This window comes from Pomacea canaliculata, linkage group LG3 (assembly GCF_003073045.1).
Source record: "Pomacea canaliculata isolate SZHN2017 linkage group LG3, ASM307304v1, whole genome shotgun sequence".
Taxonomy (NCBI): domain Eukaryota; kingdom Metazoa; phylum Mollusca; class Gastropoda; order Architaenioglossa; family Ampullariidae; genus Pomacea; species Pomacea canaliculata.
In genome coordinates, this window is record NC_037592.1 from 28077915 (window position 1) to 28096659 (window position 18745).

Here is an 18745-nt window from a genome sequence, read left to right on the forward strand (position 1 = left end):
AAACGGTTTGGGAGTTCGCAAAATGTGATATTATTTCAGAGATCCGGGATTTCGTTTTAAAACCTGTGCTTACCTCACCACCCTTTATCTCACTCGTGTACCCATTAAATATTTCAAGATTGCCCATACGTCCATATTGCAAGAGGCAACTCCGCCATTAATCAGGCACAATGGCAAAATTTAAGACGAAATACATAAATGTTAATCTGACGTTAAATAGCAAAAGAGAAATTTACATACAAAGAATTGCATTTGTATCAACACTTGCTACACCTTTTTTTTTTAAACCGCATTTATTGTTACGAGAAGTATTTGCCGGACGTGTCTCCCCTACTGACAAAGACCTACCGGGCATTTAATTTTCAATTTTAATTTCAAGTTTCTGGAGATAGCTTTCTGTGAAATCAAAAAGCAAGAGCAAAATTTTCTTAATGGATTCCATTACATTTTTTTAGCCTACTTCACGCTCCCCAAAGCGTCCGAACGAAAAGACAAAAAAGTCGACCACATTCACGAGGTACCACAATTAGCATGTCTTTCGCGATGATGATAATACAAAAAAAGTAGGCTGACTGGTCCAAGGAGGCGAGCTACTTTTATGTAGTCCATACTGTAGAATAGAAAAAGAAGCAACAAGACGAAAGTTCACAGACAGGTTTATTTTATTCAAAAGGTTTCTCTGATTGTCTCATGTTGACAAGATATGTCTAGTTGAATGAAGTCAGGAAAAAAGTTGCATTATTACTGCAAAGAATGTCAAAGGCCATTGGTCGAACTTCACGATATTAAGAAGGCTTGTCAGCTGCTAGGAGGTATCCAGTAAAGACTGTCCAGTCACCTCCTCTAACACCGTCTCCCCCTACTTGCTGTACCCACACCATTTCACCGGCAGTAAGGTGTATGGTGTACTGGGTCGAGCCCTGAGCATCCGGGCTTTGACTGTTCGCATAGACGTGGTCTACAGGGATGCTGCCCTTTATTACAGCCAGATCAAGATTCCGGGCTTGAAGAGGAACCATGGCGACCAGGTGAAATGTGTACAGTCCAGATATCGGTGCCGTGAAGACTCCAGTGCTTGCATCATAGGCGTTGCCAAGGTTAGTTATGACACTGTCAAATTTTAGAGTCTGCCCAGAGCTGATGAGGATGCCGTGAAGGTTTTCATCAGTAGAAAAGCGAACTGTGAAAGCAACTGTTGAAAGAAGTTTGTGACTAGACAGTCATACACATTATCTATGCACGATGAAGGTCTTAATGAAATTCCGTATGTTCATCCGTCTTGTAACCAAGTTCATTAAGTCAACAGATACTAATGCATAAATAAAAATATATACTTTAATCCTTTTAATCCGTTTTAAAGTCTTTGTTGCGTCTTACTATTTCTTCTTTCTATCACTATGTTAATTATTTAACTCAAAATCTTTTATTTGTATCCTTAGTTCGTTTATGTTGTGTATGTATGTAAATTTACAGCTCCAAATCTGTTTTACGCTCTTTCAAAATGAATTTTAAAAACTTCCTGGAGAACAAACACGTGCTCCCATAAGCACACGCACTTATCCACCAATTCCCCACCCAGCCACCCACCTAGGCACACAGACCTAACAGAATAAGTGAGAAAGAGAGTGAATGAGGCAAGAAAAAAATGGAAGGGGATGAAAAATATACACATAGAAATGTATACAAATAGACAACATAGTATCTGTTTTTCGTGAATATTAAAACAACATACATTCATCCTTTAACTGCTTGGAATCTGAGGATTTACCTTGCTGAAATGACCTTGGGAGTCCGTTCTTGATAACCGTGACCTCGTTCTTGACAGCCGTGAGCTCACCCTCCAGTGTTGCCATCCTAGCTGCTTGTTGCTCTACGATCGTCTTCAGCGCCTCTATATCCAAGTCATCGGACTTTTTGTTAACGGACCCATAACACGAAAGCTCAGTGCTACTTCTATAGCTATTAGCACAAGGACATTTTTCTTGAAGTTAGTTAGCATTGTTTTGTTTTCAAGCGCACCCTACCTCTGCTGCCACAATACAATGATAGTGTAGGAGACAGACATCTGATTATCAGGGCTGCAAGTTTCCAAATTATCTTATCTGGACTTGAACATAAACCCCTCCTTTATCTATAATTAAGTGCACAAACTGCCTTGAAAGTTTCAGCTTTAGTTGACGAAAGTCTGGTCTCTGTAATCTTTGAAGTGTGCTCTCCAAATGAGTTCAGATGTAAGAATTGAAATACACCCTGGGCAGGGCTTCTGCTTACGCAAACAATTGCGTACAGTAAGCATTAAAAGTTCGGAGGACCCCTTCAATTTTCGTCAATGGGGTCCCCTTCAAATTTGGGTGAAGAACAGGGACCCCTTAAAAATCTGAAGAAGGGTACCCTGGGACCCCAAAGAATTTAGCCTTAGCAGAAGCCCTGGGCCCTCTCCGTGTGGAAAAATTTCGATCACCAGTCATTCCTGAAATGTTAATCACTGTTAATTGTTACTCATGTACACTAACCAGCTTTTGTTTGGGGGGGGGGGGGGTAGAGGTCAGTTAAATGGTTTACCGAACACGAAGATCGACGGTGGCTGTAAGGACTAAGTCAATGAAATTGTGTTTCAAAACGTATTTGAGAAGTGGATAGTCATCCTTGTTCGATTCCAGTGTAAGAACAGCACATCGATGCCGCCCTCACAGTGGACCTAACGTCGGAATGGGTACGTAGATCCATAGAGGGCAGAGGCATATTGAAGGGTTGCGAGTTGTTGGAGTGCCCCCATGCTGTCTTAAAAATGCTGGCGCTATAAACAAGAAGTAGGTCTCTAACAGTACTTTCATCTCCGACTAGAAAAAGGTTAGAGCTAGGATGACGTTTACCTTTGCTATATATTAGGATTAAAAGTAAAAACTGTTGTGAATGTTTCCCCAAGATAAGCAAATAAAAAAAGTATTTTACTAAAAATCAGGCGGACCTCTAAAAAGAAAAATTTTTTTTGTAGGAGGAAGCGGTTGAGCCTCATCTCTTCGATTCCCCCCCCCCCTACCATCCCTTGTGCACGCCGCTTTACTAAGAAGAGATTGGACTTAAACAACGGTCACCAGATTTTGACTTCAGTAAATTGCCTTCTATTATCAGAAAACAGGAATGCCGATAAGGAACAAAAGGCAGCAGCGAGCACAAAGATTTATGCTCAACTGTGCATCACAATGTGTTGGAGGGACAAGATAACCGCGAGCTCAACTGAGACTTTGCTTTCAGAGTTACCTCCCATAGACTGACAATGGCGGACCCAAAAGCCATTTTTAGTGACAGCGATGCTAACCATAGTAACGACAGTAGCACGCTGGACAAGGAACCAAAGTGTTTGAAATGTGGAAAAGTACAGAACATGATGAAACGTTGCACACGGTGTCGATCTGCGTTTTACTGGTAATACAGTGAATTTTTTTGAATGATATTTTATGTGTGATTATATAATACTGATTACATCTTGTGTCGATTGTGAGTGATATATATGTTCAGAATTCTCGTATATACATGATTGTAACGCAGCGTGTACATTTTCGTCCTGTGCGTGATTTTATAATTCTCTTGGCATGCGTTTTTATTATAGTCGGAAGCATCAGAAATATTAATGGCAAAAATGCATAGCAAAATATACCCATTTCTACTAACAAAGCATAATTATACATTGATAACACGTCGCTAAGCAGATTGTTGCTTTCGCAGTTCCCGGGCCTGTTTTGTGAAACACTGGCCTACCCATAAAGTCTTTGCCAGGCAGACAACAAGTCAGGGTAAGCATTATTTTCAAACTTCTGTCAGTTTTTGACTGTACAACCACTGCAGCTCTGTGCAAAGGCATATATAGATATGAAAAAAAGAGGTTTTCATTTTACACAAATCAAGCAGGTAAAGAATATTTTTAATGACTTCTTTATAATAAGTGATTATATTTCTTGTCATCTTATAACTATATTATGGAAAAGGAGATAATAAGAATAAAAGCATATGATATTTTAAAAATGTAGAATTTGTAGAACCATACTTGGAATTAACATCCACACTAAAGTTGTAGACCTTGTTAACATCACTTTAAAAAAGTCAAGTAGCAAGTTTAAGTTTATAATTATTATTTAAAGGTTATTTGATAAATGTCTTCAATTTCTTGAAGAATGACTTCTTTCAACAGGAAAAAAACTAAACATAATTTAACCGAATGTCTTTCTAGGGAAAGTTTCACCATATAAATACACCTGTCTTTTGTACAGAGTAAACAGTGAAGAAGAAGCATCCAGACTTTACAGTGCGTTGTGTCTGTCAGGAAATATCGACAGGACCAGGCTTAAACAGTGGTGAGGTGAGGATATTGGAATGTGCAAAATGGAGAGGTTCCTTCTCCCCCATTGTAAAGAGATGCAATCTATGCTAAGAGCATGATGTAGATGAATCTTTTATGTTCCTTACTGTTTACCATGATTTGTGCATATGTCTGTTGTTGCAATACAGAATACTGATCATGTTCTTGCTAGTTTATTTAATGTTATTACATGAGGAAATACTGATGATACTTCCTAGTCTTTTTTTAAAGATAATAATATTGTATGGAAGTAATTTTGTTAGGTATTTTAGTTGATAACATAGCAGTAACGTGGAGAATTTATATGTTCTCCTTCACAGACATTTGTGGAAACTTCATCATTGGAAGGTCTGAATGAAGCCAGTCATACAACTATACAGAAACAGCAAAGTGCAGCAGAGGTGATCATAGTTCTTAAGTTCATGAAAGAAAAAAAGAAATTAATAGTGCAGCAGGACTGGGAAGGGGAGGTTATCATTAAAAAGATAAGTGATTTTCTCATGATTGTGCCGAATACCATGCGCCTCATTTGTAAAGGAAGGCAACTCAGTTATGCAACAGTGAGAGAAGTTATTTCCCCTGGAGTTGTTATGCAAGTGATTAGGTGAAAAACTACAAGATGCTTCGGGCTTAAATCTCAAAGATGTTGAAGTTATGATGACACAAATGAAACTTACATGGAATGAAGCTGTAGGTGCTTTGCGCTTGACCAATGGAGATTTGATTGATGCTATGGTATTGGCTGGAAACAAAGCCTAGTGATACTTTTTCCTCATGATGACTGTTACCAGCTTCTTAGGCATGCACACTTATCAGTAGGCATCAACTGCATCATACAAATTCACATTCATTCATCATCATTAAGATCATAACTACTCACTAAGTCTCTCTCTCTCTCACACACACACAGGCTGGAGAAAGCCTGAATACCCAGAGAAACCCTGAACAGTTGGCCCTGTGAGTGTGACCGTTTCTTTAACCAGTTCACCACCAACTTGCCCCAGTTATAGAGACTAGTCCATAATCATTACCAGTTCCAAGGATTAATTGGACTTAGTTGTCCATAGTCATACCAGTGCCTAGGGACTGGTGTGTCTTTTTAGCTGGACACGTTTCTATGGTGTTGCCTGCTGTGCCTGTTGGAAATAGCATACCTTGCATGCTGTATGAACAGATTCTTATGCTTAAAACTGGCAGTCACGCTTGAGGGTCTTGTCTTTACTGTGATAAAGAGATTAAGATTTCAGCCACTTTGACCAGGTCACTGCATCTCAGATATGTTTTTATTCCAACTATTATTGCACACACAATGTATGTGTATATATATATACACACACATGAAAACTCTCTTTCAAAGGTAGCATTTGAAAAACTTGTTCTGCCATAAATCAGGATTTTCATGAACCACTAATTTGATTGATATGAGAGGTTTTCTGCTACTTTATTCTTTTTTTCCAACAGTGACATAGTTTTCAAGTTTTTCACCCTGATGATGTAACTCATGAGTAGTAACCCATTGAGCATCTGTTCTAAGACTTCGTCTGAAGTGATTGTGAAGTGGTTCAAATCTTAATTTGTCAATTGTTATAAGAAAACCTTGTTTCCTTGTTGTTGATGTCATATGAATCATTTAAGTGTATTCCCTTGCCTTTGTATATTAAGATGAATTATGTAGAACTAAATAAAAATTTGTATAAATTGGGAAATTTTTAAAACTGCAGTTAGATATATGATTGATGCTAAAACAAAATGTCCAAACCATTGCAAGAAAACGATTGCATAAAAGATTGAGACACTGGTGTGTGTGCATGCATATGTGCACACAAGTGTGCATGGATCGTATTTGATGACCAGTTGGTGAGACATTGAAATCTCCCACAATTAAGGAATTTGGATCTTGATGAGCCCTGACTTTTAATGTGGAAATATTTATGTCTGATATGAATTGGTTTAATAAATACTTTGTTCCATGATTGACACTATGTAAGTGTTTTAGAGTTGGAAGAGTAAGATAAGAACTTAACTGTAAGCTGTGTGTGACGCAGATTGTTAAGCTGTGATTAGCATTGCATATCCCTCTGTACATGTCTATGTTGACTCGGTGGTCGGAGGTCCGCAGATACCTCGCCATCCGTGTGCCCAATTCCCTGGGATCAATATCATGCATTGAAGAAAAATGCAAACCATTGTGAAAGTTTCGCTCGCATGCGCGTGCACAACTGTACCTTTGCTGATGTAAAAAGCAAAGGGTTGTGCAGGAAAGCGATGGAAATATAAGTTTCTTCAGTCGATACGCACAGCGATAATGAACTCCTGATTACCTCGTGCCTCAACTATCACAAATCTTTAAAATCTCTCAGACAGAAACTACACTGCATTCTTTGAAGTATAAAACGTCGATGTCACGAAATAACAAGTGGAGTAGAGCAGTGGGTTGGTAAGGAGCGGTGTTGCGCTGGCTATTATTTCGAGAGAATAAGGATTCGCATACCGCGCATCTAACAGTGTAGGTCGTTAGGCAGGTGACAACTTTGCAACTTTGTCGGTCTTTAGTGATTATAAACCGACGCGGGTGTTCGGGTATGGCAGGTAAGTTAGTCTCAGGTAAGGAAGGGATTCCAGAAGCTGGGCGACTGTAATTGTTTCCAGTTAGCGGCGATGCGTGATCGATTGTATTTATGTACATAGGTGTGCGATGTGCCACGGATAGTCCAAGCCGGCAGTTTAACATTGTGATGGACCCAGAATCGCTGCTTCGCCACCAAACTCTCGGCGCATACACTTCAGAGCGAGAGAAACTGATTAAATTCATGCCTTCTATTACTGTGTTGTTCGCTATCACCAGGCTACCATCACCAGACAAGAGACGTGGAATAGAGACTTGTCAAGAGGTGCGCAACCCACTCTTAAAAAAGAATGTCGTAAAGAGTGGCTCTATGTAACGGATTTAACCCTGCAAGACGTGGTTCTACTCTTGGCAGCGGAGTATGTTACTCTGGTAACAAAGCTAGGCGCTGGTTCCACTCTGTTGCAACTTCAACTGCGGATAACGTCCGTGTCTTGTGAAAGATTTGCTCCAGACGAGGAAGATCAACGGCTAGTAGACCACCAACTCTTCTACGTCGCGTTGGGAGTGCAGTCCGTGCAGCAAGGACAATTGTGTACTATAAACAAAGACATTCCTAATTAGCAAGGGACAATTGTTCGAGACGACGAAGGACAATTGTGTGCCAAACCACCAGGAACTATTCTATTCCACGCAGCAAAGACAATTCAGTGGAGCTAAGTAGTGTATGAATGCATTACGTGTGGAGCGTGTGAAAGTGTGCATGAATGAGTGGTGGTAGTTAAGGACAGGGTTCTTTTACTCAATAGATATCTAGAGTAGTGTAGGAAGATAGGGTTAAAGGACACCCTAGATAATTAGCCAGGATATGAATTCACATAATCTGTTTCGTTGTGGATGTTAGTGATGTGTGTAAGCATTCTTTTTTAATCAATAATTAAGTTATTTTCTCTAAATTTCGTCGTGTTCGTTTATTGGGGATGTGCGCTGGGGGCTTGATCGTGGTGAAATTATTAATTAGCAATTTAGTGAAAACTCATTGATTACGCACAAGTATATGTCGGTGTGTGTGACGGAGTTGTCGAGAGTGTAGGTAAGGTTTTAACTACGATTCTCCATCCATCACGTGAACCTGATCCCCTTAGGTTTGCGACAATTGACTTCATACAAAAGTTACATCATTGCTACTATTCTGGAAAAATGATTACTAAGCATTGTTAAAATAATTGCACGTCCTACAATGCCATTTAGCAAAGTATCGCAAGAATAATTCCATATGCAGATATTTCCGTACCCCCATTGAGAGATATAATAGTCATTGATTAACAACAAATAGACCAGCGATGTACAGATGAGTAGGATGTGGGCAGACGCCGCAAGCTATAATATTTCAATACATCGTTTGCCTTTATTTTTATATATTTGATGTACATAAAAAAGTAAGATTTTTATTAAAACAGTTCTATTCTTCAACCTTTCAAGGACATAATTATTGCATTTCTCAATAATTGCTAAATTTTGATCTCAACATCTTTTAAAAGCAGTCATTAAGTCTTTTAAGTGCCCGATTATTAGACTTCTACCACGAACTAATATCCCTGGACTGCTGGCAGAAGATTTTTTTTTCCAGTTAACTGCTAAAACAAGGGATGAGACAAGAAACCTTCCGGTTTATTCACATTCTTTGTTACGGCTCGCCGAGACTAACAGCGGATCACTTCGCAATAGGTCAGGGGTGGGCAATTAATTTTCTCAAGGGGCCGCATGAGAAGTTGGGATAGTTTTAGAGGGCCGGACTAATATAATTACTCAGTTTTACCCAATCTTTATATATAGTATATATACTGGAAGCGGGCGGGCCGGTCAGAGACAGGAGGCGGGCCGGATCCGGCCCGCGGGCCGGCGTTTGCCCAGGTCTGCAATAGGTTAAGCGTTGGTTTTGGTAGAGAGACAGCAGTCCATCTATACACTCCTTGCTTCCACGAAATGAGTAATGACAGAGCTCGCAGAGTTTTCCTGTACGAAATGAGTAATAAAATATTCAGATGTAGAGTTTTGTTCGAATTCTTTCACATCGTCTTCTAGGGTCAGTGGCGGTCGAGAAACAACAATGTCGTGTCTTGTTTTTTCGTTTTGTTGTCTTCATTTTATGGTTCGTCGTCTTCTTCTCAACTTCGTTGTCGTCTTCTTCTTCTTCTTCATTATCGCCGTGTTCTTCCTCCGCGATTATTTCCCGTAGTGTGATGTATGGTTAATGCAAACTAGTTAACCAACGTTTGTGGACGCTGGGTTGCATTTCATTATTTCGTTTTCTACGTAAAAGTATAGTAGAGGGCGGGGTGTGTGTGCGAACGGTCGAAATGAGGACTCGGATGTCAACAGAACACTTACACAACCTAGCCAGCATCCAACTCAGTTTTCGGCTTTGATGTGGTGCAGTGATGTTTCAATATGTCGCCTGTTGAGTGAGAATTAGAGCTGCGATTAAAGTCTGGAGCAAAGTAGTCTGCGCAAAAATTCGTCATCTTGCTTTTACAAGTTCCGGATCCCAACTTCCCACCCCTTCACTCCCCAACCGGTTGTTCTCATTCTGGGACTTCCGCCGTAATGTCTGTCATTAACTTAGCCTCGTCATTAAGCCCCGACGAGGGATGAAACCGGACGCAAAAAGGATGGAGAGACTGGGGAAGGAGGGAGGAGGTTGCCTCGTCACTTTGGGGGTTAGCGACAACATGTTCTGAGCTCTTGGCTGTTTCTCCTGCTGTTCAACTGTTAATGTGATCGTGGGAATTTCTTTTATGTCCTGGATGAACTGGTCTGTTCCTTCTAATTCAACATTACAGTGTGTCCCTCAGATGAGCTTTTTTGAGACTGTGTTAAATCGAACAAAGTGCCGAGGTTTCAAACCGGCAAAGTGCCTCAAAATCCCATTGTATTGGGAATATATTCTCAACATGACCAAAATTTCAATGTCATGAGCGTTCGCCTTCAAATCCTTGGTTTCTTGCGACCTACACACACAGCTTTGTCAAACGTTCGACATTTAAGTTAAAAATGATCGTCAATGCCACATGGTGGATCTCTCGAAATCTGTTCTGCGTTATGTTTTCTGGATTAGTGCAACTAGAAGTCCAGACACTCATTAAATCTGAATACTAACAAAACTGGATTAAAAAAATATATATATATAGAAACAGACACAACTGCTAGGGTTGGCGTCCAGGACTGAAAACGATGGCAAAAGACTTATTTTCCGTGTGAGGGTGTCACTGCAGGCGGTCACATAAATATGACCGCAGTTGATGTTTATAGATGTGCGTGTTGCACAGGCGCTCAAGACCATACAATCCAACTTGTCTTCTTGTCTGGATCGTAGCCCCACAATAGTTTGATGTCAGTGTAGAATCTCAATAGGCCCAGCGCCTTCTACGAGTGCATACCCTGATACCTATACTATATGCACGGATGAAACATCTTGTAGTTTAAAAAATGGCTTGAGTATGTTAAGGGGACTATTTCTAGAGCCAAGAAAGACAATGAAAGTGCTCAAATAAATAAATGGAAGAATGCTTTATTCACACATCTACTTGGACACCTATGGTAGCCCTGCAATCGCTTTTAACCGAACAGCTTTTCGAGATGACGGCCGAAAACTAACTCCGGAGTAGGTAGTGAGGACTTTCATGTGTGAAAACACAGTTCTTACAGTTCTTAAGACAAGCTTTCAAAGTGAGCATTCATCACACTGATCATCACTGGCTCAAAATGCAACAAACTTTAGAGGGTTGTTTCTGTGCCCAGCCATACCCCACCCCGTAATTAATTTACGGATGGATTTTGGAAGCTAAATTTACAGGTTAGGTTTATATCGTCTATATCTACCGATGTCTGCAAAAACGCAAACCATTCAGGTTGGTCTTTAAGCTGGCTTGGCTATACTTAGCCATTGCCACTGTTGCGATCTTGGTGCGGACATTATGCGTGGAGTGGCCGTCCTTGGAAGGGTGGCTCCCAAGTATTTGAAGCTGCTTAAAATTACCTCTTCGAGCTGTACCCTGTTCATGTAAATCTTTGCTTTGCCGCTTCCATTGACCTTTTAGTGCTGGTTCCCATTCCATATGCACTTTAACTGTCTGTTAGTTTGTTTATGAGGTCTGCTAACAGATATAAGTTGTGTGCAAAGCGTAGGTTAATTAAGTAAATAAATTTGTATAGCGCTTTATCCTGCAATGAAAGACTAACTAAAAGCGCCTTACAAAGAAAAGAAAAAAAAAACACGGACATAAGGGTCTCAAAACAAGGAGTCCACATTGTGTTTGAAGGGTATGCGATCAACAGCTGTGATTCGTAGTTGTTGTATCAGTGGAATAGTAGTGGTGGAGGTGGTGGCACTAATAACATTGTTGCATAAAGGCTGAGGTTCGGCCTTCCGCCAGTGAAAATGGAAGTATGATGGTCGTGGGGAACTTCGACCATTGTTCTCCAAGAAGATAGTAAACAGCACCGGTGTTACAAAACAACAACATATGGCCACAGGATTTTTAGTTATTGTGCAGTGAAACAATGGAACCTCTCTCCCTTTCATATCCGCCACCTACCCACTATTGAATCCTGTAAACCTGCACTGAAAACGCACCTTTTCCGTAAACATAACCGCGGCATATTCAGTGCGTGTGCTTTAGTGATAGAAAGGGACATTTATTTTCCAAAAAGAATTCGCCGAAAACGTGGACTTTATGTAATTCTTTCAAGCAGACACAAAATGAAAATGACCACGAGAATCAAAACGTTTTAACGTGAATAATGAGTTTCTATACTGACTTTTAATTATTTTCAGATATTTTACTCGAGATTTTCTTTGCCATTCATACCGCTCAAGGCACCTTCCTCTCTTAACACACTCCTGAAAAACAGTAAATACAAAGAAAGACGAAAGGGCATGACTTGACAATCTTGGAAAGAAAACAAAAAAGAGAAAGATGAAGACAGAAGTTTTCATCTGTGATCGCACCAGCTGTCTTTATGGCAGCAGTTCAAAGTACGGTGGAGTGTGGGAGATAATTTGCTGTCAGTTGATTGGTGAATCGTGACAAAGTGATCTGGACGTTGACGTCGTTGACATCTTACACTCCGGCCGTGACCGTGTGAACTGCCATCAGCACGACTCATGTTTCTCCCTCCTCATTGAAAGCTATCCTCATGCGTCACAACTTTGCAAACTGTTGACCCTTCAGTTCCGCGCGAAAGGCAACCCAGGATTGTAGCAGAGCGACCACCATTTTTAGTGTTCATTCGCGCTTTACGTGGGAGAAGCACGCGAAACGTTCCGAACGATGTCTGTCCTGTTCTGACCTTTAACCTCGTCGTCCTTGAGAGAAAGCGATTGCCGGCGGTGGCGTCCCGCCCACCGCGATGAGAAAGCGGGATGGGTGACGGGGCGATGAAAGGCGGTTACCCACCGGTGCGTGTTTGTGATTCCACATGCCAAGAGTCGCTTTTCCTGTCTCGCCACAGTTTGCCAGCGCCGTGACGCCGGGATAACCTCGCTTCGCTGGAAAAGCCCCCGTTGTGAATGACGCAGAGGTCACGTGACCGGAACCTACCTCGTTGACGATTGGTCAGAGTGCGGATGGGGTTGCATACACAGGGCGAGGGGTGACAATCAGCGGTGTCAGCCGCAGCAGTATGCAATCAGGCACGTTCCACTAATTTATCCCAACGGTTGGATCGGAGGGATCATGTTGTTATAAAGCCGCCACGCTTTCGTAAAGTGGACAACAAGTGTCGTCTGCAACTTGTAGGCACCAGGACCGTCGTCGTGTGGCTGAAAAACACCTTGCGGCAAATATTCGCTAGTAGGCCAGTGGGGCTCTCATCACCGTCAGGAGTAAGACTATACACACCTGCTGAGAAAGGCGATAAGGCTGCGTGACCCAGCTTGAGCGAGAGACCGCGACCACTGCAGTAACTGAAAAAGGTCAGTAGACAAGACTTCTCGTGCAATTTTTTAGGAAAAAATAATTTCTTAGTCTAGTGACATAGTCTCTCTATCTCTCACTGCGCGTGCGTTGTGTAAGAAAGCGAGAGTGCGTGGGAACCAGGTGGGTGGTGGTGGGTGTGCTACTGCTGTAGGGCGATGAGTTGTAAAAATTCCAAGCATACCATTAAAAATGAAAATATAAGAGCGTGCATGAATGGTCTGCACACGGCCGCAACCCTTCGTGAGGTCCAAATCAGCGGCTATTGAAACAGTTTTGACTTTTGACATGTTAAGAATGGACAAATGAATTCTTTTTTTCCCCTCAGCTTTTTGTCATTTTTCGTCCCCATTTTTTTGCATTCCCCAATTCCCACATTTTTTTTTTTTTTAGTCTTCTACATTTGCGTCTATATCTCCTCCGTCTTTTTCCCTCCGCTCTTCCTCGTTGCGTTTACTGTACTAGTGTTGTAATAGATTACAAATGTATATTTTCCTATGTCTGACCATTTTTGTTAAAGGAAGTGGTGATAATTTATATAGCGTAAAATCTCTGCTAAAAGCAAACTCATATTTCTAACAAGATCACCAAGTAGTCACAAAGATGGAACGAACAACAATGTGACGATTGAAGATTATAGCGGTAACGACTCCAGAGAATGAGGGTAGTGACATCAGGAGAATACTGAGAACATATTGAAAAATCTAGAGAATATCAAGCAATGTTTTCATATAAAATTGCAAAAAGGGGATCGTCAATTCAGTTTATTTACTGCAAGTCGAGGTCGTTGCCGAAGCGAGTGAAGCACGGCGGAGTGGAATCCGGCCAATAAATCCTAACAGTTCGTTTCCTTCCTGCTATTCACTTTCAAAAGCATATGGAAGTGCTGTCACCAAATTTAATTCACATAAATTTGATGATGTATAATATGCATAAGTACTGTATGTAATGTAATGAAAAAGCAGCTGATAAACTAAAACCAGTTTCCGCTATGCGACATATTCCATAAACATAGGTGTTGACATCGTCAAAGCTGTTGGCGCTGAAAGGTATTCGACACACCCTTCTAAGCTGTGTAAACACATTCAACTTGTTTTATTTCATCATTGCTATTGAAAGACCAAATACAAAATTGCAATTTTTTTAAATTAGAAGAGGATGGAAATTGTAGAGTTTCGCTAAACATAACTCTCGGCTGATCACTTGTAAAAGGCAGCTAGTGTTTTTAAAACAACTTTTGTGGATTTCTTTGTGTTTAAGGATGTCTTTCCTGGCTTTGTGGCCTTGTGTGACACTTCTGGGTCGTCTGCTTACTTGCTTTCAGTTCATTGCATCTTGTCTCTTTGATGCTTGAAGGCAGGAAGCTATCGATTGTCAGACCGACCTGTGTAACACATCCGATATTTCCGCTCCATCAGCCACTGACTTTGTCAGTTTGTTAACAGATAAAATCACCCACGCCTTTTCATACTTGAGTGAATTGCCTGCCGTAAAGTTGGAGAGTTTGAGTGGGTGGGTTGGTGGGTGGAGGTGGTAAAAACAAATGTTTGTGCCGTTAATTGAAAGCCGCTGGTTGATATCGCTTAAAAATGTGGATTCAAACAGCCCCGAGCCTTTCATGTAAGAGAAATTCATCTTTTATGCCAGAGGTCTGTAAACATGCAAGTGTCTTCATTCATCGTCTGTCGTCATCTATCCGTGATAGGAGGAGGAAAAGAATCTAAAGACTTGCACGTTACAGGAGTTACAGAACATACAATTTACAAAATGAAGCGAAAGACAGAGGGATACGATATTTTTTTTATTATTCAGACTTCTGGTCCAAACATTCTGATAGAGAGGGGGGAGGTATGGGGAGGGAGAAAGAGGACAAAGCGATTTTTGACGACAGTAAAAATGGAGATAAAACCCACGGCTGCAACCAGAATCTATAATTCTGTATCTTTCTCCCCCCAGTTTTATGTGTAAGAGCCTGTGTATGTGTGTGTGCGCGCGTGCGTGTGTATATAAAGTGTGCATAAGGTAGTATGATGCTAAATAGTACTGAATACTGAAAGGATTTATTTTGACAAAGTTACAGTCAGAACGTGAGCTCCGTGTTTCCGTGAGTGAGTGGGTGAAAAAGGAGGTCCGATCTCTCTCAGCGATTTTATTTTTAAAGGTTACAAAGCTTTATCGATAGTAGGGATGACACTAAAGGCAAAAGCATATAAAGTGTGATCACCGAATTCTCTGAGATATGGGTGAGATTCTTTGGATCTGTGTGCTGGCGTGTGTGTGTGCGAGAGAGAGAGATGGTGACTAATTAACTTGTTTACCATGCCCTGGGTTTTCACAGCCGAGCGTTTCATGGGCGTGTGAGGACGGCGAGGGAATATAGGAGGCAATGGGAAACTGCATCACCGGCCCGAGCTCCGAGTTCGTCATCTACGTGCGCACTGGTGACCGCCGCAATGCCGGCACCGACGCCAACGTGCGCATCATCCTGCACGACGCCAACAACCACAGCTCCGAGAAAATCACACTGGACAACTTCTTCCGCAACGACTTTGACGCGTGGCAAGATGGACCAGTTCCGCGTGCCCAGCAAGCAGCTGCACAGCGTCGAGCGCCTGGGCAAGATCGCCCGCATCGAGTTCTGGCGAGACGACTCCGGCCTGGGCAGCGACTGGTACGTGGACAAAGTCATCGTAGAGAACCGCAAGACCAACGACTTGTTCGTCTTCCCGGTCTTCCGCTGGATCCGACCCGGCTGGCATTACATCATCAAGCACCTGGACACCTCGCTGCCGCAGTTTGACGAGTACGCGGATCAGCGCCGCATGGAGCTTGAGGAGAAAAGAAAGACATACGTCTTCGCGCAAAAAGCTCCCGGAATGCCAGCGCAGGTAAGAGACAGTCGTTGTGGTTGATATTGTTGCCAGCCTTGTCTTTGTCTTTCTCTTGCTCTCTTCTGTTGGACTCCAACTTCCCCGTTCTTTTTTTCCCTCAGGTAGCGCAACGGTTCACACCTGACACCAATACAGCGAGGACTGCTGTCCTGGGTTTCGATCTCATGTTTGGACAGAAGGATGCTTTGCCATGATATATCATAACCTTAGATGTTGGTTTAGCATAAAGCCCCAATTTGACCTTAACTCCTGCCCCCTTTTCTTCCCTTCTTTTTATTTTCCCTCTTGACTCTCGCTTTCCCCCAAACACTCTTTCTCTCTTGCTTTCTCACACACCTTCTCAAATCCTGCTTATTACTCCCTTTTTTTAACTTGATCTTTTGCTTTCTTTCTCTCTCGCGCTCGAACTCTTTCTAAAATTCTCTTTGCACATACTCTCTCACACACACTTTCGCGTACATACTAGTTTCTCGCATGTTCTCGCACTCATCGTGACTTCGTCTGTTTTCTCCTGAAGTCAAACGTTGAGCACGAGCTCTTCCTGCTCCCGGAAGCTGACAGCCACTGTCGTGCGTCGTTCCGGAATTTAGCTGTTGCTGGCGTTTGTTGTTGTTGTTTGTTGGTGATTAATGCAGTGACGGGAAGCCGAGAGTATGCGTTAGGGTTAGTGACGGATTCTCCTTGTAAGATGGAGAACAAAATTTGCAAGAGCTTTCCAGTCTCTGGAAAATTGTTCACAAACGCTTTCGAACATTGAGTTGTCGCTGTATATCAACCCTGACAGGTAGCTCCGACCCCTAGCGGAAACAGGCTTGAAACAAAGGTTTGAGTTCGCTTCTATCGCTAATTCAAAGAACTCATTGCACAATCTTGGACATTCCGGTTCCTCCTTTAAAAAAAAAAAAATAAAGATCGTTCATTCTTTGTTTTGATTTTTTTTTTTTTTTTTACCTTAGACTTAATTCCAGTCGGTATGGTGCACGCGCAAACACCGACACGCATGCGCACACTGCACGCTTAGTGTCGATAGTCTGTCTGGCTGATGTCTGCCGTGTGCGTTCGTGACTAACTCAAGCGTCATTCGGAGTCGAAATGGACAGGAAGTTGGGGAAGTTGGGGAGCACGGGGATAGGAAGTCTGTGCTCCTCTCTCGTATTGGGGACACGTGGAGTATCAGTAGGATCATTGTTTCCAGAAGTGCATCGCCACGCTTGAGGACTTGTTGGCCACTTTTACCAACGACAGTTTTTAAGACTTTAATAGTCACTGTTGAAACGCATTGACAGAAGGGGAGGCTAGCTAAGTTCAACCATTGCTCCATACAATGTTGTTAAAAATAAAGAGAAGTACGAGAGAAAAATATACATAAATTTACAGCATTTTTTTTTTTTTTTTTTTTTGTGGAGATGGGTTGTCGGCTTTTATTGATTTGACGGGATCAACAAGGGTTATAAAGGCCATACATTCACTGACTTCATAGTGCTGTGTCGACCACGGACAAGTGTCATTAAGTATTGGTATACATGCAATTAAACAGGCTCGAATCACGTACAGATGCACTTACAAGTTTTTTCCTGACACTCTTTGGCTGCAAAAGCTTAAACGTAGATGGTCCTTGGCTAGAAGAGTTTCTGGTGAAAAGTTTCTGAAAAGTTAAAGGGGACCTTGGTGTTCGCCTTCAGTGAGCAGCCATTTACCTAATTTAGAATTTCCGTCCCTGGGATCTGTCCCACTGCCGCTCTTTTTTATGACTTGCAATTTACTTAGTCGTAGAATAATTTTTTTGTGGGTGGGGTGGGTGAGTAGAGAAATGAGTCAGGGGTGGAGGCCAACGCTGATAGTTTAAAACCTAATCAGGTGACTCAAGCGACTGTCACCTACGACACAATCAAACGTCGAGGGTTCGGATCTCTGCCTCAGAAGCACGTCATTTCTTTCTGAACTGTATCCCAGGGTAAAATACATAACAAGGTGGCCCATCTAAAAGAGGTCCCAGCTCTATTCATTCAGTTCGTACTTACAATGCTACAGTGCTGTTAACTCCTGCTATAACCTACTCTCAAATGCATACAAACATCAGTTTTGCTCTGAAAGATGTTACCACTACTCTCGTGTTGCGAATTCTTTCTGTTTCTCCAAGCTGTGAGGCGAGTACCAGGTCTGAAGCCGACACTCGCGGCACGCTGGTAACTCGTAGTCCCCATCCGACTACCCGTCGCCAATTCCCCACTCAGTCCTCCAACCACGTCAAAGAGTTACCACTTGTACCCCGGCGACACGGATACCGAGCGCTGTCCTACTCCAGGGATGAATATGGCTTCTTGTTCAACCGACCACAGTCGTATAGTACACAATGGTACGCGCCGTGATGGACAGTGCCACCTACAGCCTCCGAACGATGCGATACACGCACTTTCTCTTTTTTTCTCTGAGAATAACGGCTCCTGCAGGCCTTGAACTTCTTTCTCTCACAGCTAGCCCAAGTTCTGATCGTGTAGTGCTTGGAGTCTCCATAGCACCAGCTGGAGTCCCTCGGCCAGGTGTGACAAGCCCTCGGATGTTTCTCTCTGTCTCCCAAACGTCGTGACGGTCCATCTGCCAGAAAGGTTGTTCTCATCCACTGACCGCAGCTGCCATCACTGGCGCTCTTCTCTTCACGTTTGGCTCGCTCTAGCCACTTAAACCTCTTTAAAAACTTGTACACACTTCTGGCTGTGAGTGTTTCAACAATTTCAGTCTAAACCTCAGCTGTGATAGCTTTCCATGACCTATATAAAGTTTCCGCATGGCACTTGGTCATTAGTTCGTCCATATGTCTGACACTAAAACCGCATTGACCGCTGTATTATATTTATTTTTCCTCCTCGTGGAACACTTTTGGATTTCTCTCTGCCCTCACCAACCAACCCATACCATCAAGCATGATTGTTACATCACCTGGTAATATGATACA

At 42.2% G+C, this 18745-nt stretch overlaps 2 protein-coding genes and 1 long non-coding RNA gene across 3 annotated transcripts in view; 2 read left to right on the plus strand and 1 right to left on the minus strand.

The window, feature by feature from the left end:
- Positions 1-645: 645 nt before the first annotated feature.
- Positions 646-2077, minus strand: LOC112560729 (complement C1q and tumor necrosis factor-related protein 9A-like). The gene is made up of 2 exons (XM_025232752.1): positions 1769-2077; positions 646-1192 (listed from the first exon to the last, which is right to left on the minus strand). Exons 1-2 carry the CDS (start codon positions 1851-1853, stop codon positions 786-788), a joined length of 492 nt encoding a protein of 163 aa, XP_025088537.1. The 5' UTR covers positions 1854-2077; the 3' UTR covers positions 646-785.
- A 1190-nt stretch (positions 2078-3267) lies between these two features.
- LOC112558953 lies at positions 3268-7027 on the plus strand. Its single transcript, XR_003098258.1, has 4 exons — positions 3268-3426; positions 3727-3794; positions 4269-4357; positions 4678-7027. It is a non-coding gene; the product is annotated as an uncharacterized LOC112558953 (long non-coding RNA).
- A 5081-nt stretch (positions 7028-12108) lies between these two features.
- The window catches only part of LOC112558951 (arachidonate 5-lipoxygenase-like), a 28914-nt gene continuing 22277 nt past the window's right edge, over positions 12109-18745 (plus strand). Inside the window, 3 exon segments of the mRNA XM_025229721.1 lie at positions 12109-12900; positions 15240-15455; positions 15457-15789. Of these exon segments, the coding sequence (XP_025085506.1) occupies positions 15288-15455; positions 15457-15789 (501 nt within the window). The 5' untranslated portion in view covers positions 12109-12900; positions 15240-15287.